Here is a 26,953-nt window from a genome sequence, read left to right on the forward strand (position 1 = left end):
AATGGAAGCCTTTATAAGGGGCTTCAGTTCAGCTGAGAGCTAAATTACGTTTGTATGGTGCCAGAGTACTGTAATTTCATGGATGGGTTTCTTGGTAATATGTCGAAAATGTTATTGTGGGCTGCTTTTTGACAAGGACAATTCTTTCTAAAGAGCTAAATGTTGTAGGTCTGGGAGCAAGATGAGCCCTTCCTGGGAAGGGGCTGAGGAAGCCAGTGAACACTGGAGCTATTTAAAACAAAAGCTGCATATTGTGAAAGGATACCCAGTGCTGGCAAAGCATTCTGATGGACATCTTGACGATTGAGCCCTCTATCCAAAGCACGAACTTGTGGGAGCTTCCCCAAAGGTGATTTGGGGTTTCACTGAGCTCAGAGAGTTGCCCTTGTGAGTGAGATGGGTCTTGAGTTTCTGTGGTCCATTCAGGTCTTCCTGTTTCTGCTTGATGGTAAAATTGCTACGCAGTGCTAATAATCAAGCTTTCTGTGGCAGGATTTCAGCTATGCCAAAGCAGAGTTGTTTCAGGTTCAAGGAGAAGGACTTGGGTGGGTTGGTTGACAAGAAGCTCCCCATGGCCCGGCTTCAGCGTGTGCTTGAGTCCAGAACCCCACCGTGTGCTGGGCTGCACCCCCAGAGCGTGAGCAGCAGGTCAGGGAGGGGATCCTGCCCCTCTGCTGCGCTCTGGGGAGACCCCCCCCTGCAGTCCTGATCCAGCTCTGGGGCAACAGCGCCAGAGGGACGTGGAGCTGCTGGAGCGAGGCCAGAGGAGGCCCCGGAGCTGCTGCGAGGGCTGGAGCAGCTCTGCTCTGGAGCCAGGCTGAGAGAGCTGGGCTGGGGCAGCCTGGAGAAGAGAAGGCTCCTGAAGGGGAGACCTTAGAGCAGCTCCAGTGCCTAAAGGGGCTCCAGGAAACCTGGAGAGGAGCTTTGGACAAGGGCCTGTAGAGAGAGGCCAAGGGGAATGGCTTTAACCTGCCAGAGGGGAGACTGAGATGAGCTCTGAGGCAGAAGCTCTTCCCTGTGAGGGTGCTGAGGCGCTGGCACAGGGTGCCCAGAGAAGCTGTGGCTGCCCCATCCCTGGCAGTGTTCAAGGCCAGGTTGGACACAGGGGCTTGGAGCAACCTGCTCTAGTGGAAGGTGTCCCTGCCTGTGGTGGGGGGTTGGGACTGGGGGAAGGGACTGGAGTCCCTTCCAACTCAAACCAGGATATGATATGATATGGTATGGTATGATATGAGTTGCAGCAGTGAGGTAAGAGGCTATCGAAGTGGTCTAATAGCTTGCAGAAGGATGGTGCCTGTCAGCTGTGTCCCGGAGCTGTTTGTTCAACCTGCCCATAGTGAAGACACAGTGTGGCCTCGTGGCCCGTGGAAGCAGATGGTGAGAAGTCTGGTTGCAGGAGCCTGAAGGCAAGAACAACCAACCATCTGGGCCTTGTGCAGCAGAGAGATGAAAAATGGATTTCTGAGCAGTTGATGTCCTTGGTTTGTTAGAATAGTGGGTTAAGTGTAGTTCGTGTTTGAATCTTCCAGTTCTTAACCCAGGAGATTTTACTCCCTGATTCTTCTGAAGAGGGTGAAACTTCTGAGTACTTGGCAACTTCCTACACAAGAACTTTGCAGCAAAATCAACAGTTTTAGATGCTTTGTTGGAACTTCATATTACTTCTTTGCCTAAACCATTCGAGTTTCTTTTCCAAGGTAGGCAGAACAGTAGTAAAACCAGACCACCTTGGAAAAGGGGGCTTTCAGATTCCTTTGTACCTCCTGCTGATGCTTCCCTTGGGAGTTCAGGACTAACTTTGCTGTGGGAATGTTTGTTGAAACCTTCCAACTGGAACTCATCTTGGAGGGTTTTAGGGAGGCCCTTTTGAGTTTGGGTGTTGGGCTACTTAAAGCAAACACTCGTTTTGTTCTTCTGGGCCTTGTGCAACTCTGAATTCAGCTCTCACTGAATGTATTTGTGTTTTGTGCCTGAGGCAATATTCTTTAAGCCAAAGTGCATAGGAGATCCATATCCTGTTATGTAAAAGCCATTTGTTCATAGATGCTCTTCTATCCAGGGACAAAGGCATTCATTCTGTTTGGTATCTTCAGTTGAATATTGTGTTTTGAAATGGGCCAGAGCTCAAGAATTCCTTGTCAAAATGATTAATATCAACTCAAATTTGAAAGGTTCACTGCCTGCTTGAGGATGAAGGGAGACCATTTAAATGTCTTTCATGGCTCAGCCATCTAATTTGATTGCATTGTCAGGATATCTCTTTCATTCCAGAATTATCCCATTTGTCCGTCCCGTGCGCTACGAAGACGTGCAACAGAAAGTGAAAACAGCCTTTGGGCAGCCACTGGACCTCCACTACATGAACAATGAGGTACAGAGCGTTGTTCTCAGTGCTCAGAGCGTGTATCACACTCTCTGGATGACACCTCCTTTTCCCATCCCAAATTGTCTAGCCTTAAATGTAACTTTCAGTTCTTCCCTCTACTACCAACCACAACAGAATCACTGCTTGGGAGGAAAACATGCTGATACTGACAGAACATCACACTGTGTGTCTTGCATGAGCATCAGCATTTTGCTTCCTTCTACTGTCTTTCTTGGGAGACTCTCTTGGGGAAGTAAAAACAAGGTATTTGAAGTATTTTGCCTGTTGAAAGCAACTACTGCAGGCCAATAGATGTACAGTCTGAGGACTGCAGCCTGAGGACTCGGGCAGTCCCAGAGTCATTTCTTCAGCTGCCCGATGGCAGAGGCACTATTTTGTGGTGGTTGACTGCTGACCAGCAGCAGCCATCCAGCCTTTTGTAACACACTTACCTCCTGCTGGCTGCAACACTTGCTGCTTATTGCCCAGCTATTAGAGGAACAAGGGAGTTAGAGAACAGACGGGCTCCTTGGTAGGAGATGTAGGGGGGTGTGGGCACTGTCATTGGTAAAAGAAGGTGCCACAAGGAATAACATTTGTCTCCGAGGAACTGGGTTGTCCGTGTTAACAATCTAAAGTGTTTTGTTGGCTTTCGCACTCTGGACACCCAGGCTTTTCCTTGTTTCTTATTGTTGTGGTGGTGCCCTCCTACCGTTCAGGACTAAGAGAGATGCAAAACCCCATTCACCAGCAGGAGCTGGACAAAAAGGAAGGGGGTTCTTCAGTGTTAATAACATTGACATTTCAAGATGTGAGTGGAATAGAATAGAGGGTGTCTGAGAATAATTCCATGGGGTCTGAGTGAGTTTTAAATCCTTCTTTGATACCCTCTTTAAAAGTCTTCATCTTCTTCACACCAGTCACTATCCGAAACCCATTTCTCATTTGATCCTTAGGTCTGGATTTGTCAGTATTCTGAGACAATGTTCTCTTGCTTGTTCATTGCAAACAGTAAACTCAGATAGCAATTAATATTGTTGTGGATGGTACAAATTCCTCTAAGGAATGGGTCAGCCACTTCTCTGGCATGGAATGAAAACCTTGTTAAAAAGGACAAGAAGACCTTTCATTGTAATGGAATAATTGAGCCATCAGAATGCCATCTTACATTCTGATTTTTTCCCAATGCCTGTTTAAATACCTGTTGTAGGTTTATTTTTCCTGTCTTTTCTAATGATTTTTTCCTCTGTTCTTTATTTTGCAGCTCTCTATTCCTTTGAAAAATCAAGACGACCTGGATAAAGCAGTAGATCTCTTAGACCGAAGCTCTAATGTGAAAAGCCTTAGAATATTATTGCTGTCTCCTGACAGAAACCATGTAGGTAACAACTTCTGTGGCTGCAGCAAAATGAAGGGTTTTTTTTTTACCTTTAAGTCTCTGAAACTTGCTGGTAGCACCCAATAACTGTATTCAGAAAACACTTCATCAGTTTGCTTCACAGATAACTTATTTTACCTTTGATTAATAGCACAGTGTTGAAAGTGTGTGTAATTACCTTGCCTTTCAGAAAGCACAGGTTGTCCTTGCAGACAAGCTATTAGCACTTTGTTCCTGGCTGAGAAGCCTGAGGGCAGCTCCCAATGGTTCTTCAGTTCTGTAGCCTTGAATTCAGCCTCACTCCCTAGAAACTAAGTTGCTTTTAGCTGATAATGGTGTATTCACACTTAAGATGAATTTGATTGTGTCTTTCTGATACCAGAAGTGGCTGTGGCAGTGAGTGTCAATGAAGTTTGTTCTTTTCAGCAGAAAAGATCATGACATGAGAAGTAAGTCTCAAAGTCAAGCTCCCAGAGGTGCCTGTTTTGGACAGTGAGCTGAACCACAAGCTGAAGAGGGCAAAAAGAGTCTGAACTCCCCTTTATTCCTGATCTGTTCCTGGAGAACTTTGTTCACTCAACCAATGCCTGGTTTTCAGAGTTAAGGTCATACAGCTTTTCAAGGCAAAGACCTTGAGAGCTTAGATGTTTTAGCTGCAAATTACCAAATTCTCTTGAAGAGACTTGAAAGCTCTGTTAGTAGCAGCTTGTTCATCTTGAATGTTCATCCCTGTTCAAGTTCCGCACCTGTAATCCTTGGAACTGTCAGGAGAACTTAAATATACTTCTCACTATTTAATAGTCCATGTTAATAGAAATACAAAGACCTTCAGGAGTGTTAACAGCCATTTCCCAAATGACTAGATGCCAAAAGCTGGAAAGGTGTAGGAGGGGATGATGATGTTCCTTGTCCTATGCCCTTTCTCTAAGCATTTGTTACTGGCTGTTCTGAAGACAATACTTGGCAAGAAGGCCTTTGGTTTGACCTAGCCTAGTCAGATTTTGTCCTGTGTTGTCAGGAAACAGTCTGTAAAAGGTGGCCTCAACTTTTGATAGAACACAGTAAAACAGTCCTCTTTTACAGCCCTCTTTTAATTTCAGTGTCTGCAGACTGCAAACCAGATGCTAAATGGTAATATCCCAACTTTACATAAGCCACTTAGTAAATCTCATCCCTGCACCAGCCAGGAGCCAGCGCTGTGGTGATGTCCTTTTATTAGCTGTTTTTTCCTCTTTTGCTCAAAGCAGAAACAAACAGCAAAGTCTTCAGTAAGTGCTACTGTTTCCCCCTTCTCCTCCAACTTCCTCTGCAGCTCTTGACAGGAGAGCCCTACATGTGATAAAGCAAAAGCCCACAAGTCTGAAGGAGGTTTCTTGGCTGCATGATCTCATCCCACTGAGGGAGCGGGAAGCATTATTTTTCCTGAAGTACAGGATGCAGATTTTGTTTTGGTTGTGCTCTTTTTTTGCTGGGGATGGAAAGGTAATGCCATGACTTTGGCACAAATATGTATCTAAACCAAATTACAGCAGTAGCTGTGTGCTTAGTACTGAGAGCCTGTGTTGGTGAATAGCATTTATATTCATCTGCCTTGTGCTTGTTTCTGTGGCTCACTTGTGCTTGCTTTTAACAAGCAGCTCACTTCTGTTGTTGGTCCTTTCTTTCTCTTTAGAAACTAATGGGAAGAGCTGGTTAAGTTGAACACCTACAGTACTACAGTCAGCCTGTCCACATGAGTTGGTGGCACCTCTGTACCCTTTATTCAGCTCCCATGAGTCTATTCATTGTAGAGTTTATGTCATTTAAACCATGCTCCCTCCTTACCCTGTGCAAGGAGAAGCTGGTGTGCTGTTCAGTCCTCTGTTAGGAGCCTGTGTTCCCTGTATCACCCTGTATCACACAGAGGTGTTGGCTGCCTGAAGCTGCAGCCTCAATAGTTCCAAGTGAGCACCCTTTGGAGTCCGCAGTGGCTTTGCAGTTACTCGTGGCACAAGGAAGGCAACAGTTCTCTTGGGCAGCATCCTACTGCCCTCAATCGCAAACCTATCCTGCAGTTCCTCTTCCTACGAAGCATGCTGGAGTTCTGCCTTCTGTCTTGTGAAACAAATCAGGGAGAACTCCTTTAACGTGTCTCCTTTCATTCGTTTTCCTGCTTTGAATGAGCTGAAGGCACCATGGAAAAAAACGATCCTTAATGATGTTATGTCTAGGGAAGGCTGACTAAAACCAGCACAGGCAGCATTCATCTTGGCATCTCCAAACTTGTTCTGGTCTTAAACTCTGTAGAATTTCTTTTCACTGAGACCATCTGAATTGTCAGTTCACTTTGTAAAGGTTGTGGGGAGTCAGGTTAGTGTCTGACTGCTTCTGGAAGTGTGCAGGGCTCAGAATTTCTCTCTGCTGGCCAAGGTGGCTGGTAGAAACTGTAGGTTCTTCCATATTCTGGTCTCTGGGGGTGTTAGGAGCCCCTTCATGGTTTCACAGGTGGAAGACAAACAGGGAGGCTTGTCAATCCTGCATTGGATTTGAGGCTGAAGGGGAGCATGCTCTAGTTGTTTGACTCCTGTCTTACACCATAACACTAAAGTTTGCTCTATTGCTGCCTTTATTGTTTGTGTTCTGGGAAGTTAGTAAGATTTCAAGCTCTGGAACTGTTTCTCAGCTACTTCCCTGCTACTAAACATAATGATAGTTTTGAAACTGTGGCCAGACTGCTCCTGAGGCTCATTTCATTTTCTTTTACCCAACAGACCAGTTCTTCACCCCATTCTGGACTGCCCAAACAAGTCAGGATTAAAACTTCCCAATCTGTGGGGGATGTGAGCACACCCTATCAGCAGCCAGAACCCAGAAGCAGGCATCTCTCTGTCAGTGAGTATTTTTGCCACTTCTTTGGTTTGTGCAACATGTGTTTTGGGTACAAGGATTTATGGTATAGCATTTAGGAAAGCCATGAGAAACTGAAAGGTTATTCCAGGACAAAGCAGTTCATTTTCAAAAGCACTTAATATGTTTACAATAGAATGTTTCAAAGTTCCTTACTAAGTTGTTGAACAGCTGAAGAGCTGCTAAAGGGGATGTCCTAAAGCCAGATTCATTGAGGTTAGACATTTGGAAAGCTTATGCAAGTCCATTAAGCTTTTTATTTAGATTGGCAATTCCAGTTCATGAAACCTACATTTGATTTGGGGTTTGTTTTTTATGTTGGGTTTTGGAATCTCTCCTCACTCCTGTAATGAAGCATTTTAGCAGCAGCACAGGAATTGCCACTGCACATCCAACCTGTGCCCTACATACTGCATTCCCTATCCCTTCATTCTCATCATTACCAGATGAGTAGAGCACAAAGCTCAGATCATAGGTGAGTGGCACAGCTGCACAAAAGGTAATGAGAAAAGTCAGAGTAATCTGTACCTTTGTCTCATTTCCTTTGTGTTTCTGTTGGCTGAGTGAACTCACAGTCAGTGGAAAGGGCTGTGTAAGACTCCTCTAACTTTTATGCCTTCAATCTCTGTGGATTTGTCTGCGTTGTCCCAGTTTGTGTTACAAGCTCCTGGATAACTCTACAGTCCTATTCAAATCCGTGGTTGAAGGCTGCTCAAAGCAGCATTGAAACAATGCAGTGCAATCTTAATGTCAGCTAATAAATCCAGTTAAACTAGAACAGACAATCTCCATATCGGGGGGTCTAAACTGGAGGTAGATCCACACAGTTCTGACCAAAAGTAATTGGGAGGGGAAGCTCAGTAGAGAAGGACTTGAGAATTAGACCAGCAGCTCCGAATACTAGGCTTGTCTAGCAAACCTGCTTGTATCCTGTCTAGAGTCTGCTGATCCCCTTTTGTGCAGTTTGCTTTTATGAAGCAGCAAACAAACAAAGAAGTGCTGAAAGCTTGTGAAGTACGTGACTGAAACTGGGACAAAAAGAGTTTCCCATCCTTTCTAGTTGGAAGTTAATAATGAAAGGAGCAACATTCCTCGTTCCTGTGAAGAAGGCAGAGTATCCATGCAATGGAAATGTGTCTGAACACCACATTTCTTTGTGCACAGACAAATTCAATGCCAGAAATACTCTATTAACAAAAAAAATCTCCTTTATTGGCATTCTGAAGTATCCAAATACTGATGCCAAAGCTAACAGACTGTACCGAGTGCCTGTCATGGGTAAACTGTATAGTAATAAGGGGCCCCTTCTGTATTCCAGTTGTACGGACTCTTTCCTCTTATCCCAGCTTATGGATGCTTTTGGTTACCCTGTCATTCATCAGTCAAGGAAGCATTGGTTTTCTTTGCTGAACATGTCAAAGTACCAGACTGTTACATTATTAAGAGATCCAGAAGAGTTCCAGTTCTGTCAGAGGTCTGATAGTAATTTGGCAGGAGCTCAGTCTTCCTTCTCTCTTCCTTCTCTTTTCCTATCTTTGATTTGGAAAAGCATTGTGCCCCTGTTTTGTAGTCTTTCAGGCATAAAGACTTTTCCTATTTGCTACCACAACAGAAGTCAAAAGCAGCGTGCAACAAAGGTTGTCTGCAGGCAGGAGATGTATCTGTAGTTCCTGTCTTCTAAAGTGGATGGGCCTCAAGCCTGCTGTCAGCAAGGCAGAGGGTTGGAAGTAAAGATAACTTTTAGTTTAAAACATTAAAAAAAAAGCAAAAAGCTGCTCAGCATTCTGGCAGCACTTGTGTTTTTTCCACTCACTTCCTTTGATATACACTGATTTAGTGCCGACTTCCTTTTCCTGCCCAGTGATGGTGGCCTTTCCACAATAGCAGCTGGGCCCATGCCAGCGGGGCTTGGGCTCCCTTTGGCCAGCCATGCCATTGGATCGGAAGGAGTGAAAGTGTGCTCCCGGCCTCAGTGCAGCCCCAAAGCACACTCGCCTGTTTATCTCCACACCAGTTGGCCTGTAATATCATGTGAGCCCTGCAGAGCCACTTGGCAAATCAGGTGGTAGCTTTAAGCAATAGGTTATTTTGGAGCTCACCCCCTCCATGCACTCTAAGCCAGCATTGAGTTGTTGAGTTTCTTTTTCCTACTGCAGTCCTCCAAGAGATGTGTGCCCTGCTTTGCAGTGAGCTTCTGCTCATGTTTGCCTGCACTCTGTATTACAATAACTGCTGTAGAAAATATTTTCCTTGGGAGAGTATTTGCTGATCTTTACCCATCTTTCATAGCACCTGCGTACACACAGATAATGAAAGACAGCGTGGTAAAGAGCACAGATCTTAAAACGCTGTCTCAGACTTCATGGGTGACCTTGAGTAGATTGGCTGAACCACAGCGTATCTTGGAGCTCCCAGGGTGACTTGGTGGGAGCTGCAGGTGGATGGGTCACTGCAAAAAGGCATTTTGTGTTTTCCTCTTTCTAAAGTGTCATCAGCTTTGAGATCTGCAAGTTAAAAGCATAAATCCATGGGGTAAAGTTTCTCTCAGCGGGTAGCACAACAGAAACTCTTTAGGTAGTACTGTGCACAGATGAGTACAATGTTTTTCTCCCCCTTCGGCCCCTAAACATCCTCTCTGCCCATCTAGAGACCTCATCTAAGTAACAGACACTGCAGAATTGACCTCCATGGGATTTTGCCCAAACTAGTTATATAGTTTTGTTTTCACACAGTAAAACGGACATCTGGGGGTTCTTTACAAAGGTAACAGTGCTCCCATGTGATCCTGAAATTGCTCAGTGTGCATATAATTAGCTCAGCTCATTATGACCAGCAGGAATAGTGCTGTCACTCAGGGTAAATGGTACTAGTTAAAGCAAACTTACAATCAAGGCAGAAGATTGGTTGCTCTGACAAGTGTTTTGTTTAGTGGAGATCAGCAGCGAGGTTCATGCCCAAAAGCCAGGGATTCCTGGAATCCTCTTCCCCCCTTAGATACTGAAACCATCCTCAGAAGGTTGAGCAGGATTGGTTAGAAATAGGTGACTGCTCTGTTGGGAGCTTCAGTAATACCATGTAGTGTCTAAAATGACAATGCAGGTGCTTGTGGAACAATCTCTTTTCTACCATGGCACCTTCTGGTTCCCTTTCCATCCAGACTGTAGTGTTAAGGTTCTCTCTAGAGTTGCTGTGGTCTAGCGTTAGAGGTGAGGATTTGGATTCTGTGTATGTGCACGTGCAGTCTCATTTCAAGAAGCATTCATATCCAAAATGTGCTTCTTTCTGGCCCAGGTTCCCAGAACACAGGCCGAAGTTCACCACCTCCTGGGTACGTTCCAGAGAGGCAGCAGCGCATTGCTCGGCAGGGTTCCTACACCAGCATAAACAGCGAAGGCGAATTCATCCCAGAAACCAGTGAACAGTGTGTAAGTATAAGCATTAGGGGGAAGAAACTAAGTCCAGCTTTTAAAGAACTCTCTGGGCCCTCTCACTCCATAATATTCACTAGCTGTAGTTGCATTAGCACCTAGTAGTACTGCTGTGTTCATTTGAACTACCCTTCAAACTCGTTTATAGATGTGCAAGTTCAAAGCCTTTGTTGGACTGCCAGAAGCAGTTGTCTTGTGGATCAGGCATTATCTGTCCACCTCTGAATGAGCAGTTTTGGTGGGTGTTACACATGTGCACTCAGGTTTGTGTGACCCTCTTGCATTTGGAACTGCTTTCTCTATTCAAAGAGTAGGAAGTAGGGCCAAAGGGCGATATGCAGGTGGAGGCAGCAATGCAGCAGCACCAGCAGAGACTCTGTTCCTGAAGTCAGTTGGGATCAAAACACAGCCCAATGCTGACTTAAACTTCGACACCTAAAGCAATGTCTCAAATTTGATATGTCCTTAATTTCTGTGAGAGGAAAAATGTAGGTTCTAAATAGCTTTAGACTCCCCTCTTTATCTGGACATCTCTAAGCAAGCAGTAGTGGACTCTGATCCTCCTGCACAGCCTCTTAGGCATTAGACTGAACTGATGTTGCCATGTGATTTCTTCTGTGTTGCAGATGCTGGACCCTCTAAGCAGTGCTGAAAACTCAGTATCAGGAAGCTGCCAGTCCTTGGACAGGTCAGCAGACAGGTACAAATGTACAAGCTGGTAGGAACTTATGTGCTGGAATCGAAATGCCAGTTGTACTTCTGCAAAAGTCTGTTTTCCAGCTCGTAAATTTGCTTGTTGGGAAATAGGAACTTATTTCCTGCCTACATCCCAATATATTTCTTGAAGAGAATGAATTGTGTCGTAAGAGTAGTTTATTATCTGGCAAAACCAGACACCAACCAACTGGTGCTTCAATAGCTCTGTTATAGATACAGAGTTCTGAAGCATGCTGTCTGTGTGGAGCCTGGCCTCTGAGAACATCTGGCTGCAGCGTCTTGAAATCTCTTTTAGACAAGGCTCTACTTGTTCATTTAAAAAGAGAAAAGAGACAACTATTCTGAGGTTACAGAAATACATCATTGCAGTAGATCTCTGTGTCCTGCAAGGTAGAATGTTAATACCAAAGGTAAATAAAGGGGCTCTTCCTTGGATGAAGAGTTTGTCGTAGTCTGATGCTCTGGATCTTTTTCTTCCCTTTCTTTGCTGTTGGTGGCGTTTGAGGTGTTGGTGGGCAGTTGCAGGTCCTATTAACTTGAATAGCAACTGTGGCTTCCCAGCACCTGCAATATTGGGCCTCAGCATGTTTTTAAGATTCCTTCAAGCTGATTCCTGTGTAGGCTTTTTTGTCAAGCACTGGAGGTTTTGGGTTTGTGGCTGTTCACTTCCTCCAGTTTATGGAGTCACAAGGAAGCACTTACAGTTAACCTGTGAATATGCACACATTCATTTAGCCGGGAGGGCATTGCTAATTTGTTACCTGTCCTTCTCTCCCCTTTCCCTGCCCTGAGTGGAGGAGTGTGTGTGGGGAAAGCCTTCCTGGTTGTTATAGGAGTGGGCATCGTCTGGGGAAGCTGCTGTTCTTTGTGTAGGAGGAAAGGAGTCTCACTTGGGAGTCTGGAAGCTGTTTCAGGCTTACTCCATTTACACTAGTTAACAAAAATAGAAGTGAAATAAGATGGCTTTGGCAATGATTGAGTTTGTGTGATCTCTTAAGAGATGGTAAAGACCTTCTGCCAAACAAGGGGCCATACTTAGGCTTGCTTGAGGAATCCTGCTTGGTAAGGAGAAATGGGAGGGGTATAAGCAATGTCTACCATCAGCTGCTGATAGAGAGGAAAGTGCTCTGAGGTTTTCATGAGAGGAACTCACCCTCATGGTAGATCACTGGGGGCAGTAGTCCCCATTCTCTACTGCCCTGTGAGCAATGTGCTGTAAGTGATACCCTGTTCTGCTCCTCCTCTTAGCCTTGCTTTTAACCTTCCACATCATGTGTCTAAAGGAAGCACTTGGTCTTATACCACAGACTGGGGAGCAGCTGAATATATGGCACAAAGTGAACAGAAAGAACTGTCCACGCTGGGAAATAGTCTGGTTATCTGGGGCTGAGCCTGGCTTAGCTCTGCAGGTGTAGTGTGAAATCATTGCAGGGCCATGGATTTGTGACTCACTGTTACTGGTGTGCAGATATATTAGCTTGTATTTAAAGTCCGTGTAGGTTTCACTCCAGTAGATAGCAAAACTTACTCTTGCTTTCTTTCTTCAATAGTCCTTCCTTTCGGAAGTCACGGATGTCCAGGGCACAAAGCTTTCCTGATAATAGACAGGAGTTCTCAGGTATGTCAGTGTCCAGTGTAAAGATCCAGACATCTTCTGCTGTTTGCTGGCTCCCCTCCATGTTTGCTGGGATCGTATGAATAGAAGAGCTGGGGATGTATTGATTGAACAGTTGTGAAGTTTATTTCCTCTTCCTAAAAAAATCCTGCTCTTACAGCAAAATTGTATCATTAGAACACAGACTTTTTGAAGGAGCCTCACTCCTCTCTTTGCATCTCCTTCCAGACCGTGAGAATCAGATCTATGACAAAGCAGGGAAAGGTGGGACCTACCCTCGGCGCTACAACGTCTCTATGCAGCACAAAGACTACAACGATGGTGAGTTGTTTCCAGACCTCCAATTCCAGGCTTGAAAAAGAAGGTGAGGCAATGGCAACCTCTAGGGGCAAGTGTAACTCCTAGCTGAAGAGTCTGGTAGTGCCCTGGTCCTTGCAGTTAGTGCTGGAGTTAATGCTGCCATGCGTGATGCCACATTTGCATAGCAAGCCATGATGGCTGTTTGTAATTCTTTGCTAGTTTGTCCTTTCTGGGGGTATCCAGGCTGACCAGTGAGGGTTGAGCAATGGACATAGTTATTAGCCTTGGTCATATATAGTAGGTTCCTCCCTCAGGGGTTCATTTTGCTTTGCTAATTCACAGTGCAAACTTGCTTCAGGGTCTTTCAAATATACCAATGACTTAAAGAATCACATCCCTGCTTGTCAGATGGCTTTATGTAAATGAATTTTTCAACCAAGAGCTGCAAGTTTTTTCCTTGTATATGGCTTTTATTTGCATAATAAAAGTCCAGGCACGTTATCTAGAAAGTCACTCTGTCTGTGTAGCTGTTAACAGGCTTTGGAGCTTGGGTGGTAGCCTGTATAAACCAGATTCTCACTTTGGAAGACAACTTTAGATCTGAGGGCAGTGTTCTCTCCCTTCTGCTTTGGGAATGATCCAAAGCTGTACTCAACTCGAGCAGCATCAGCTCTGAGCTGTTATATTTTTGTATCTTGTCTGCTTGGCAGTAGATTCTACTCCATGGGAACAGAGCAGAACATGTTCTTTCTCTCCCTTCTCTTCAGTGCTCGACCTCCTTCCACTTGGAAGCATGTTGCTTAAAAATGGTACTTTTTCTCTTCAGGCCGGAGGACGTTTCCCCGGATACGGCGTCACCAAGGGAATCTCTTCACCTTGGTGCCTTCCAGTCGTTCCTTAAGCACCAACGGGGAAAACCTGGGCCTGGCATTGCAGTACCTGGACCCCCGGGGCCGCCTGCGGAGTGCTGACAGCGAAAATGCCCTTGGTGTGCAGGAGAGGAACATTCCCACTAAATGTAAGTAGGAGTCATCCTGGTGGTAACTGGGGAAAGGCCTCCTGAGGACTTCTAGAGGCAAGAAGGCAAGAAGGACTTCTAGAGATGAACTCCAGACCCAATATATAACCAAAGCTTGATTTTAACAAGACATTCAAAAACACATAGAATCAGAGAATCCCAGACTGCTTTGGGTTGGAAAAGACCTTAAAGCTCATCCAGTCCCAACCCCCTGCCACGGGCAGGGACACCTTCCACTAGAGCAGGTTGCTCCAAGCCCCTGTGTCCAACGTGGCCTTGAACACTGCCAGGGATGGGGCAGCCACAGCTTCTCTGGGCACCCTGTGCCAGCGCCTCAGCACCCTCACAGGGAAGAGCTTCTGCCTCAGAGCTCATCTCAGTCTCCCCTCTGGCAGGTTAAAGCCATTCCCCTTGGCCTGTCCCTACAGGCCCTTGTCCAAAGCCCCTCTCCAGGTTTCCTGGAGCCCCTTTAGGCACTGGAGCTGCTCTAAGGTCTCCCCTTCAGGAGCCTTCTCTTCTCCAGGCTGCCCCAGCCCAGCTCTCTCAGCCTGGCTCCAGAGCAGAGCTGCTCCAGCCCTCGCAGCAGCTCCGGGGCCTCCTCTGGCCTCGCTCCAGCAGCTCCACGTCCCTCTCGTGCTGTTGCCCCAGAGCTGGATCAGGACTGCAGGGGGGGTCTCCCCAGAGTGCAGCAGAGGGGCAGGATCCACTCCCTGACCTGCTGCTCACACTCTGGGGATGCAGCCCAGCACATGGTGGGGTTCTGGACTCAAGCACACACTGAAGTCAGGCCATGGGGAGCTTCTCATAGGCCAACACCCCCAAGTCCTTCTCCTCGGGGCTGCTCTCAATCCAGTCTCCATAATTCTATGGCTGTGTTTTGAGACCCATCTGTTAAGGCCTTTGTATCTTTCATGTGCTCCTTAGCAGAAAGGTTTATTTCTGTGTTGATGTCATCCCTGAGTTGTTTTGCAGGGAAACTTTAAATTATTAAAAACAAAGAAGACAATAAATGATTACTGATGAACTTCAGCTATCCCATACACAAAGGATCAAAATGAAGACATTAATGCAGCAGAGTAAGCAACACCCCAAAACACTGACTGGCAGTAAATCTGATTAAATTAGACACGGCAGAGCTCATCTTTCAGCTCTTCTATATCTTCACACTGTCCAGATGGCTGGTTCCTATCTTCGTTTTTAGAGTTTCTTGTTAGATGCACCATCATTGGCTGCATTGCACTGCACAAGGCTGGTAGTGTCCTTTCAAAGTTAGAGCTAAAGTACTGGTCTTTGCAGAATATGCTTTGGTATTAAGTGCAGTCTGGAAACCTGGGCTGAGGTGTTAATCTCTGGGTCAGGAGACCACTGCTTGTGCGGTGCTGTAGAACAGTGAGAACTCAGCATTCCCTGCTGATGTAGTATCCTGCTGGGGTAGTGGAGGTGGCTGTTTTAGCTGGTCCTCGTATATATATTTATTAGAGTCTGATTGTACAGCAGGTAAAGAAGATATCTGCACTGTGCTTACATTATGTCTCCTACCTTATCACTCTCTAGTAGGGAATTATGACTTCTAATTTTTCTGCTAGAGAGATAGCCTTGCAGTGAAATCCTTCCCACTGCAAAAAACCTTTTCCTGTCTCAATATGATAGAGATTGATCTTTGAAGAGCTCTCCGTTATCCTTAAATAGTCTAATGAAAAGAGAAATTATTACTGTTCTCTTTCAGCTCCGAGTGCTCCAATAAACTGGCGACGAGGGAAACTGCTGGGCCAAGGTGCCTTTGGTCGTGTGTATCTGTGCTATGATGTGGACACGGGCAGAGAGCTTGCAGCTAAGCAGGTCCAGTTTGATCCAGAGAGTCCTGAAACAAGCAAGGTAATTCTCATCCTGTAAGATCTTCTCAAGTGCCTGGATCTGTCTGTACTTGAAAGCTGGCACCTTCCTTAGTTTATCCTGGGGTTTCAAGTCATGTGGAGAGGAATAGGAGTCGTGTTAAAATTACTTTTCTGTAATATTAACTTCAGCCTGAAACTAAAATCCATTTTCTGGCTTCATTTTTGGCTCTCCCTTTTCAGCTTTTTGGTTTGTTGCCAGGTTACTTGAGGAATACTAGACTACCCTGTGTTCCTGGTTAGACATGGATGTGAATGAAACTAAACCCAGGAAAAGTAGGACTTTTTTTGGCTTTTAAATGAAGAAAGGCTGAATGCACTTGGAAAACCCACTTTCTGGGCTTACATGGTAGGCCCTGTATTAAGTGTGTTATTTACCTGTTTCCTCTTCTGAATTCTCCCTGTCCTCAAAACAAACTGAACTGTGGTGTGTCAATTCATCAGGAACAGGGATGTGGCAACACATTGGAAACAGTGGAGATGGCAAGGGGCACCTTGAAATTACAGGATAGCACCCAACTCCCTGCACAATGGATGCAGCTGGAATGGCTGTTAGGTTCTTTGTTAGTGTTTTAACAATGTACCAGTTTCCCAGTGTTGAACAAATTCACTTTGAGCTGGAATAACTGATCTGTGAAGATTGAATTATTCTCATTTTATATAGGAAATCGGTGCCAAGTCCTAACTTAGTAAGTTCTAAGTTATACCATGTCTCTGTTGTAAATCAGACAGTAACTCTGAGCCAGGAACAGCCTGGAATGTTCACTGAAACTCCAAACCTTAAACGATCAGTTTGCCCAATTAAGCAACTTCCCCTGGTTCCACACATCTCTGCAGCAGCCAGGTCCTTGCTCTTGAAGAGCTGCATCCTCTCCCAAAGGGGGAGAAGTGAACCTGGCACCTTCCAGTAGCCAGAGTGGAGAGAGGTAACTGGGACTAATTTGGGGGAAACCATCATTCTTTCTTCCGTAAATCCTCATGCTCTGGTACCTTTGATATTCATCCTGTTCATTCCCTGGATTCGAGAAGAACCTGATACTTTTCCTGTGCAACAAACGTCTCTGCTTCAGTCTGGAATTGTTTGATAGCCTTTTGTCTGTGGGCTATGATACCCTGTTTTCTGTGACAAGAATAACGCAAAGAATCAGTATCATATGCAATAGGTGCAGATTGTGTGAAGTAAATAAAAGAGGAAGCAGTTTCTGAGTTGGTTCAAGTAAAACCATCAATGGGAATCGGAACAGGACTGGGTGACAAATGTTTAGGAGCTCTTATCCCCTGTGGTCTTGCTCTCTCTCTTGCTTGGGTTGAGGTTCCTGCAGAAGGTTTCCAGGCGATGCTGTAACTCTGAATTCAGTGCTTTTGCGTAGTGGAAATTAACACTCAGTGTCCTCAGCTTAGTGGTGAGAAGGAAGGTAGTAGCTGTGGTGTGCATGAAGAATGCTTTCAACCAACTTGGCTAAAACCATTCAGCTACAGAATCAAGACAAGAAACAGCTTTTTCTGGTACTAAATCCATTTCTGGATGGTACTCCCATGTTCTAACTATCCAAGCTTCTGCACCAATATTTACCTGCTTATTATACAGTAAGGATTAATGTGAAACATCAGTAATGTTTGCCTGCTCCAAGAAGTAGGTGAACCAATGCCATGGATTAGACTTCTTCGGTGTAGTGGTGGTCTCATACTGTCAGTGACATGGACAAATTTATGAGGATGGAGTATTTCTGGGGCCAGAAGCTTATTTTCTCCTTCAACATCCATAGGAAGTGAGTGCCCTGGAGTGTGAAATTCAGCTGCTGAAGAACCTCCAGCATGAACGTATTGTTCAGTATTACGGTTGCTTACGGGATCGAGCAGAGAAGACCTTAACCATCTTCATGGAGTACATGCCAGGGGTAAGTGCTGACACAAGCAGAACAGTCACAGGTCATAAAGTGGGTTTATTAGTTGGTGTGATCACCCTGGCTATGTAATCCACCTAATACACTCTTAGTTATGCCCCTTTCTCATGCTGGGTTTTAAACATAGAATCACAGAATGGTTTGGATTGGAAGGGACACTTTCCACTGGAGCAGGTTGCTCCAAGACCCTGTGTCCAACCTGGCCTTGAACACTGCCAGGGATGGGGCAGCCACAGCTTCTCTGGGCACCCTGTGCCAGCGCCTCACCGGCTCTCTTAATTAGTCACTAAAGCCAGTTCCTTTCTTCAGTCTAAATTTGTTCTTCCAAAGTACTTCAAAGGACTTGGGCCAACTTGTAAATCAGGCTCAATGAATTAGCAGAGTCATAAAGTACAGCAAATTAGGCTAAAAGCGACCCTGCAAAAGGGAGGGCTTTGATCTGGATCAGTCTGCTGAACTATTTTATTGCTTGTCTTCACAAGCAGTTGTACCAGCACAACGCAAGAGGGGAGGAATCGGAACCTCCTTAAGCTGTCTTTGCCATGAAGCATGTCCTTGCTTTTCTTAAAAGGGGCTTCTTGGGCAAAATGCTGTGAGAGCCTCCCAAAAAGGTTTTAGGAGACAGTTGGGTGTATAACACAGTTACAGCTCATGGGAATTGAATGGAGACTGCAAGATGTGTGGTTTGGCATTTCTTTGCCAATCCTTTCTGTTTGCTTTTGGTGCAGGGGTCAGTGAAGGACCAGCTGAAGGCTTATGGTGCTCTCACGGAAAACGTAACCCGAAAATACACTCGCCAGATTCTTGAGGGAGTCTCGTACCTTCACAGCAACATGATTGTGCACAGGGACATAAAAGGTGAGATCAGCTCATGACTGGTGTATATCCCACGTGCTAAAGGAACTCTGAAAACAGAAACCAAGTGTTGGCGCTTCTGAACATTGCTTTGCTCAGTTTATCCCATCGTGGTCTTCTGTCCATGTGCACAGCTTAAGGAAGGTCATGTTCGAGGCTGGGTAAGGGAAGTTGGGCTGTTCTCTACAGGACCCAAGAGCCAAAGCAGTGTTTCTCAGGTGGTAGGCATACCAATTGTGCCTGTCCTTGACAGTCCTGCTTACATCTGGCTCTTGTGAGTGTCCTGCCTCCTCTGTGTAAGAAATCTCCAGTTTTCCATGTAGAGCCTCTAATTAGCCTTTAATCTTCTTCCCAGTATAACCCCATGGAGCCAGCCAGTCTCCTTAAGAATTAATGTCCACAGATGTGGCAGATACTACACAAACTCTTCTGTGCTCTAGAGGGACCAGAAGGGTTGCTCACTGCAGGAAAAATACCCTCTTGTTCCTGCCTGTAAATCTTCATTACATGCCCTCTGGGCTGGCAAAGGGAAAGATGCTGCTGATTCTTGAATAACACCTTGTATATCACTGAATTCAGCTCTTCCAGTGGGGAAGTGAAGTGATAAAACTGTGTCCCAGCAGAAGTGCATTTTCTTTAAGGGCAGAAGGATTTCACATAGGCACATACCATATAATGGCAACTCAGGGTTCTTTATCTTACTGTGCCTTTGGAGGAAGAATTGGTTTTGGTGTCTAATTCTTAGTTTGTGTCCACATATGGTAGAATCATGGAATGATTTGGGGTGGAAGGGACCTTAAAGCTCATCCAGTTCCAACCCCCTGCCACGGGCAGGGACACTTGCCACTAGAGCAGGTTGCTCCAAGCCCCTGTGTCCAACCTGGCCTTGAACACTGCCAGGGATGGGGCAGCCACAGCTTCTCTGGGCTGGTAAGAAAGCTACACTCTTAAGTTTGCTTTTTATCCTGGTGCTTCATGTTCAGAACCTCTGACCCAGTAGAGTGGAGATTGACTTGTTTATTGCAGGAGTTCAGAGTGCTTTCATTAGCTGCATCTGTTACCCAGCTGACCAGAAAGCAATGATTGTACTCACCAAAGCAGCATCTCAATAAAAGCATTTCCTACACAGCTATGTGCTATCCAGCCATTGGCCTGGGGGCCCTGCATAGGCTGAGCTGTTTACAGGCACTGTAACAATGATGGTGCTGACTCAGCTCTGATTTCCCTTCCCCCTTCACTTCCTTGTGTTTTTCCCCTGAAGTTTTTCCCATTTACAGCCATTAGCAGTTGGCTTGTCTACAGCCTGCATCACAGAAATGATGCTTAGCAGCTCACCTGAGGCTTAATGGGGAAAAAGCCATACCATGAGCATGGTATTTCTGGGTTGGATATCAGCTCTGTAGGCTGCGGATCCAACAGTTGGATTGCATGAAAACAGCTGTCTCCATTCTTTGTTTCTTGTCCAGGAGCCAATATTCTCCGTGACTCTGCTGGGAATGTGAAGCTTGGGGACTTTGGGGCCAGCAAACGGCTGCAGACAATCTGTATGTCTGGAACAGGCATCCGCTCTGTCACGGGCACACCGTACTGGATGAGCCCGGAGGTGATCAGTGGAGAAGGCTATGGAAGAAAAGCTGACGTATGGTGAGGCTTGAACCTTCTGTCCATAGATCAGTTTACACCTTTTCTGGAGTGAGATAAGACATACACGTTCTGTCCTCCATATATCCAAATCGTGATTCTGTCTGGATCAGAAGTTTAAGGCAAACTGGAGGAGTTGGTTTGAACTCAAGACAAGACCTGCTGCAGGCTGTGCTTTGCGGTGTCAGCATGCAACTGCTCCTATAGTTCTTCAGGGACAGTTTCCACTCATTGCTCCCTCAAACTAATAGCTGATTTTCTGTTTTCTGACTGGTGCAAGGTTTTCCTCTTCCTTATATCCCTCATAAGAGAGCCTGAGGGTTGTTTAGGGAGAATCCATTCATTTGGTTATAAAATGAGAGGTGTGCTTATAACACACTGGAAATGAACGGAATAGAGAATTTGAGCTTTAGAGGAAAGATGCCCAAACCTGGAATAACACAAAAGATACAGGTCAAGATCAGAGATGATCTGAACTATGCGTGAATGGAAACTATAGCCATGCTATTATTGGCACAGCCAAGAAACAGCCGCTGTCGAAAGAGCCAAATGTCCTGTGTCAAAATGTTAGTTTTGGAGGCTCTAAAAAGGTGAGATGATAAAACTAAACTAAATGACAGCAACAAAAGGTGTGTTTGTCTCTCCACAGTAAAGCAAGGCCAATGCTGTTTCCTGTGCAAGCAGTGAGTGGAAACAGCTGAAACGTGTCTCGTATGGAAAGAGTTAAGTTCCGCAGACTCTCCCAGTTGGGATGCTTGGGGAGAGAATGGAGCACGTGCCTTTGCCCCTGGGTTGATGCAGTTGTGGATTTCCTCTTGGTGCTGACATTGGTCCATTCCCATCAAAGAGACGCTGCTGTTGGCTGGGCTCCAGTTCCTACAATCCCAATGGTTCTTTAGGGGGGTCAGAAGTTTCCAGTGCAGCATTAGTCCCAGGGTGGATGTGTATGGCCGAGAGGCTCAAAGACGTAACAGATCTAAGCCACTGGCTTTCTGCCACTGCTGCAGGCCCCTCTCCAATTTTCTTTTTCCTAAATAGCAGAATATGTGAGCTATTTGTTATTGCTGGAGTGACTTGACATGAAAAACATTCCTGCTGTTTGCTGAATATCTTAAAGAAACCGGATCTGCTTAAACGGTATAAATCAGTCTAAACAATAATATATCCCTGCTTGCTTTTGAGCAGGCCCCCAGCACTTCAGCACACATGGTTTGCATTTTCTGTACTCTCTTCTAGTAAGTCTTAAATGGCTAGAAACCAGTGTAAGATTTTCACGTTGGATTTTAAACCTTGTCAAGAAATCATTTCTTGCATATTCACTGGATTTAATTCCTTTCCTTCCTTGTCTTGGCAATTGATGCAAGCCTGCCTCTGAAAATGTCTTGTCTTTGCTTTTCACTTCAAAAGAGGGTTTAGTTTAAAGGTACAAGAGTCAGTTTTGCCTTGTTCATGGAATGATGTGATCAAAAAGGACTGGATATTAGATCTTCACTAACTGCTTTTGCTTAATCTGTGGCCTGGAGGAAACAATCAATCCTTTTGAACAAAACCCAATCACTGCAGTACTACACAAACCCTTCTCCCCTGTGGAATATTGGCGTCACACTTGCTTCAGAGAGATGGCTTAGCCATGTCCATCCTCATCACCTCCTCCTTGCCTTGAAGTAGCCTGCAAAGCTTCATTAGCTGTGGGAGCTTTGCCTTAACATATTGATGCATCTGCCCCGCTGGTGTTTTAACTTGCTGCCTTCTCACTTTGGAGCTGTTAAGGCTTTAATTACTTTTTGACTACGATGGTTGGTTTCTTATGAAGTGGAGATATTGGGCCATTCTGAGGCTCTGCACTGAAAAGGGATTTGACTTTTTGGGGTCAACCAGCCAGGATTCACTGAACCTTGGTTAAAAAGTGTGGGTTTACCTTACAATTCACCAAGTGTCTTAGAGAAATAACAGTAGCAGCAACACCTAAATACCACTGAGGTCAAACAGCACTTTCAGGGACATCGCGTGTGCACCTCGTGTCCCCTGTTGTTAATGAAGATGTTTGCTAAGAGGAGAATTTGAGCGAAAGGGGGCTGGACACATGGCACTGAATGGTTCTTGGTGCAGTGAGAAACCAACCTCCCTGTCTCAGCACTTCATTGCTGAGCTGACAGTAAGAAAAGCAGCAACCTTGGCAGGTCTGGCTCGGAACCTGTGCACACGTGGGGTTTGCTGAACACAAAGCCATTTTCTAGCTGGTTTGAGAGCAGAGCTGGACCTTGCTGTTCACTGCTCAGACGTTCTGTGTGTTACCGTGTGTCAATTCTTGCTTCTTGTTTTCCTTTCCTGCTTTTCCAGGAGCCTGGGTTGTACAGTTGTGGAAATGCTGACAGAGAAACCACCCTGGGCAGAGTACGAAGCCATGGCAGCCATCTTCAAGATCGCCACGCAACCAACCAACCCCCAGCTCCCTTCCCACATATCAGAACATTGCCGGGACTTTCTAAAGCAGATCTTTGTGGAAGCCAGGCACAGACCCTCTGCTGAAGAGCTGCTCAGACATCAGTTTGCACAGCTCCAGTACTGAATTACCTCCCTTGCTAGCAGCTCCTGCTGGGCTCGCCGTGCCCCGTCTGGTCTAGTTGCAACTGCCCGTTGTGGTGCTGCATCTTCCAAATGCCAACTCAGCTGGCCTAGTCCTTGGGGGAAATTTATGCCAAGGAACCTAGGGTCTGCTCTTGTGCCTGATACCTTTGTTTGCTGGACTAATGTTTGTTCTACTGCCAGCTATCCAAACAGAGCTGCATTTTTGCCCTAGTTACCTTGATGTGAAATTGCAGCTGGCTGCATGTTTTCTGCAGGCCCAAGAATGGGAAGTGTCTCACTGGTTGAACGGAGAAAAAAGCTGAATCAAAGTGGGAACTGGAAGAGCTATGCTCTTCAGAAGAGAAACGTGCAACAGCCATCCAGGCCAGCTCGCGACGTGTGGGTCTCTGTTTTCCAGACTGCTAGGGCTTTAGAGGCATCTATAGGACATGACTCCAGCAAAAAGCCATGTGTCATTGAGCGTGCGCTCGCTATATAATGATGTATTTTTCTTCTTAAGTATTCAGCATCTGAAGGTGTTCAGAAAATACTGATTCAAAAGTATGTGAATAGTGTTATTTTATAATGAAACCATGGATTTGGGGGTAGGGGTGAGGGAGGTCCTTTTAGCTAAATGGCAGGATAATCAGCAAAGTTTCAGCAGAATGCAATCACTCCAGGGCCTGAGATGAGGGCTCTGCCACTGATGTTAGAAAATCCAGAGCCTGATTTCCAAGGCTCAATCTGTCCTAGCATTAAGACAGTGTCAGTTTGTGTCCTCGTAGCCAACAAATCTGTGCTCCTGCTTCATCTCCCTGGGACTGCCGGGTCCAAACAAACCCTTCTGGAAGGGAGTATTGTGGAACAGCTTTCTGTCGCACCTATCTTTTTGGCTGGTAACTTTTTACCATCCTTTAAACCAAAGAGAATTCTTCTGGTGCCCAGGAATTTACTTCAGGAAGAGCTTATGTGTTTCTTAGAGGACCTGGCCTAATAGAAAATTGAGTTTTTTACGGGGAGGAGATTGAGCTGAACACTAGTTTTACTTGTGCACAGCAAGTTAGACTCAAGCTCAACCCTTCAGTGTGCGTGTTTTGTTTTACAGGCGTGCAAGAGTTCATTTAAGATTGCCATAAAATGTTACAGCCCTATTTCAAGAAGCTTTTAATTCAAACAGTGAACCAGAGAGAACATTTGCAATGCTAGAATATTGCTAAATTTAACTGGAGATCCACACACAGGTACCGAGCGAAAGGTACCAAATCTCTTGAGAACTGAGTTCCCAATGGCTGAATGGCCTCAAATACTCTATGTTGATGTGGGCACTGGTAGTCCTTATTTCACTCCTAAAAGACCAGCAGTTTTGAGCTGCTGGGGATTCCTGGAGTAATTAGAAGTTATCCGTGTGAAAGGAAACTAAGGAAATGTGTTATTAGCAAAAATACTGCTTTATAGAGCAACGCCGAAGGTGTTCTGCTCTTGTTTTGGAAACCTTATTAAGGCTCCACATAACCTCCACTCCTCCCCCGTAAAAACTTGAAACTTGCTTTCCTAATGCAGTAAAATGAACAGGTTTTAAGTGAATGCTAATAGTAGGATAAGGCAAGTTTTAGTGAAACTTTGAACACATGAGAAATACTGGCTTGAATTAAAAGAGGGGAAAAAAGAACCTTAAAAATGCCAAATAACCAAAAATCCCTGAAAGGGTTTAACAATCTGAAGTGGTTTTTCTGTGCCAAACTCGGAGCAATGTGTAATCAGTGAAAGCAAAGCTAGTGTTGCTTTCACTTTGAGGCTCTCCTGCACTACTACAAGGATGCACTGTTTAGGTTGTAGGCACTTAAGGGGGATGCCTTTTATGAAAGCCCTTGTCCCATAATTTATTAATTCTAGTGAGAGCACTTCTATTAATCTGTTCCAAGCCTGGAACTTGACTCCAAATTGTCAAGACACGTGGCCTGACTCTCAGCCTGCACTTCGCTGTTGCTCGCACCCAAGGGAAGCAAGGGCACGACACTGTTACTGTGTGTTAGGGAGCTTTTTACACCACTTTGCTGTGGGATAAACGGCTGCCTATGCTGCAGAGGAATGTGGAATTATTCCTGTAGTCTGGATGACAGGAGGAGGGAGTCAGCACTCTTCAAGCCCTGCAACTAGCACCCAAATATACCAAAGATTGGAATCTTTTCTTCATCACACTTCACCCTGCGGATGTGCAGCAGCAATCAAGAGTGCAGTGATCCTGCCTGCACAGGTTCCTCTCTACCCTTGGCTTGTCCTCACCAAATTGAGACCTTTTTCCATGGTCTTTCCTTGCTATCCCACACATTGTGTTCTGGGAGAGAATCGGGCACGAGGAAATGGTGTCACTTTTAATGTTTCAAAGCAACTAAATCCTCAGGATCTGTTGTGGCTTTTACCTCATACACGTCATGGAAGGCTGTTCCAGAGCAGAGCAAAGAGCATCCTGGACTGATGGGTTCAGTCCTCTCCCCACCAGAGCATCTGGTCCTTCCCACCACCTATGCTGAAATGTGCCTACTCTGTATACACTTGTATTCCAGTGTGTAGTAACGAAAGCAAATAGCAATTGTACAGTGACAGAGAACATGGGGTGCCAGCTTGGACTTCCTGTATCCCAGCACCTGACCCAATGCCATCTACTCGGCACAGGAACAAGCCAAAGCATTACTTGTATGTTTGGAGATGCACTTTTATGAATGTAGTTTCTATCGCTCTTTTTTTAGCTCTTTTTACATCATGTAAACGGTGATGCCTCATACTTTTTTTGTTTATTTATATGGTAAAAGATCATATTTGGTGATTTTTATATATATCGACTGTTACAGGGCGGGGGGGGGGAGGAGGGGAAATACATTTGACTCCTTTATGAACTTACAAAGGAAAAAAAGCAGCTGGTTTTGCAGAGAATTTGCTGATGGTTTAGAACAAGTAAAGCCAAGCCAAAATGCCGCTGTTGTTTCCTCACAGCCCTCTTGGGTATGGGAAAGATCTGGATTCTGAAGTCCACTGTTACAATGGATGAGCTTGGGACCAACACTTATACATGGCCCTGGCAGCAAAAAAGTTTCAGGTGGACTTAAATGTAGTGAGACCTCTGGGTTGAATTACATCTGACCCCTTTATCCTGGCAGAATTGGATAAAAACCTGGGAATAAGCTCATTTAAGGGAGCATGGAGGAGGAGCGCCAGGCTGGCAATGAGCTGGTGTGTCCATTTAGTGCCATGGGTTAGTGGTGGCCTTGGCAGTGCTGGGGTAAAGGTTGGACTTTATGATCTTAAAAGTCTTTTCCAACCTGGTTGATTCTATGATTCTATTCCAAATGTCGTGCCATGTTTTCTGCTGTTCCTTCCAGGGAGGGATGTATTGAGTAGTGAATCCTGGATGGAAGGTACTGCAGAAATGGGGAATATTCTGCTTGAAGACAAATAACTTTGAGGAGTCCCATTATCCTGAAACAGTTGACACTGTTCCCATTATCCTGAAATGGGAAAATGCCTGAGATTCCCATCAGAGAGGAACCCGGGGAAATGGGGGATTTCTCTCTCCCTGAGCTTGTTAGGAAGCAAACTATTGGCATTTTGGTCTTGGTGTGACGATTCTGAGCATTCCAGGTTATTTGCTTGTTCTCCACTAAATCTGACCTTTGCCTATTCTAATGGCAGCAATTTGGATTATTCTTTTCCCATTTTGGGGGTAGTATTCCAAAAGACTTGAAGATGCTTCAAACAAACAGTTCCCGTTGCCATTAATTACCAAAACAAATTGACCAAGAGGGAAATTGGTACCTGCTCAGGTGACACGTGGGATTTCCATGTGCCCAAAGAGCCAGGATAACATGGGAATCCTCAGTAAACACACCCAACCCTGCTCTACACGCTGCTTCTGGTAGGCAAAGATCCAGGGGGCTGAGTGAGATCCCAGTGACTGGTGCTTAGGTTAATAGCTGCTGCATGGGAAGGTTTTCTCTCTTTGGATACAGTCCTGTGGTACCTGCCCTTGGAGCTGGGAGCATTCAGTCTGTCTGTAATTCTCAATATAAAATAGGTGTCCTCTGTGGTTTAATGGTATTTGGGCTTCGGGTCTTGAAACCCCAGCCTTGTTCAGGAGCAGATCTCCCTGAGCAGCTCTGGTTTCCCAGTTAGAAAAGGTGGCTGTGCCTGGGGGGCAGCTCAGAAAGGAAGGAAGGGACTTTGTTACCTGTCCGTACCTGTCTGACGAGTGTAGAGCAGGGAGAAGTGCTTTAACCTGGATTGTGCAGAAGACCTTGAACCAGTAGTCTATATGTACCGACCGGGGGCTTGCAGTGCAAAGCCAGGCCAATGTATCATTTTATTTACAATAAAATTATCATTTATATGAAA

At 45.4% G+C, this 26,953-nt stretch overlaps 1 protein-coding gene across 3 annotated transcripts in view; it reads left to right on the top strand.

The window, feature by feature from the left end:
• MAP3K3 (mitogen-activated protein kinase kinase kinase 3) overlaps positions 1-26,953 on the top strand; it is a 39,383-nt gene extending 12,430 nt beyond the window's left edge. For 2 of the 3 annotated variants that reach the window (XM_030508943.1, XM_030508944.1), the window contains exons 5-17: positions 2,272-2,371; positions 3,630-3,743; positions 6,494-6,614; positions 9,921-10,054; positions 10,684-10,757; positions 12,325-12,392; positions 12,618-12,710; positions 13,516-13,707; positions 15,434-15,582; positions 17,366-17,497; positions 18,232-18,361; positions 19,825-20,002; positions 22,340-26,953. In XM_030508943.1, coding sequence (XP_030364803.1) covers positions 2,272-2,371; positions 3,630-3,743; positions 6,494-6,614; positions 9,921-10,054; positions 10,684-10,757; positions 12,325-12,392; positions 12,618-12,710; positions 13,516-13,707; positions 15,434-15,582; positions 17,366-17,497; positions 18,232-18,361; positions 19,825-20,002; positions 22,340-22,568 — 1,714 coding nt within the window. In that variant the 3' untranslated portion in view covers positions 22,569-26,953. The remainder of the gene's footprint in view (positions 1-2,271; positions 2,372-3,629; positions 3,744-6,493; positions 6,615-9,920; positions 10,055-10,683; positions 10,758-12,324; positions 12,393-12,617; positions 12,711-13,515; positions 13,708-15,433; positions 15,583-17,365; positions 17,498-18,231; positions 18,362-19,824; positions 20,003-22,339) is intronic. The other variant, XM_030508945.1, reaches the window with a different exon arrangement.

This window comes from Strigops habroptila, chromosome 19, assembly GCF_004027225.2.
Source record: "Strigops habroptila isolate Jane chromosome 19, bStrHab1.2.pri, whole genome shotgun sequence".
Classification (NCBI taxonomy): domain Eukaryota; kingdom Metazoa; phylum Chordata; class Aves; order Psittaciformes; family Psittacidae; genus Strigops; species Strigops habroptila.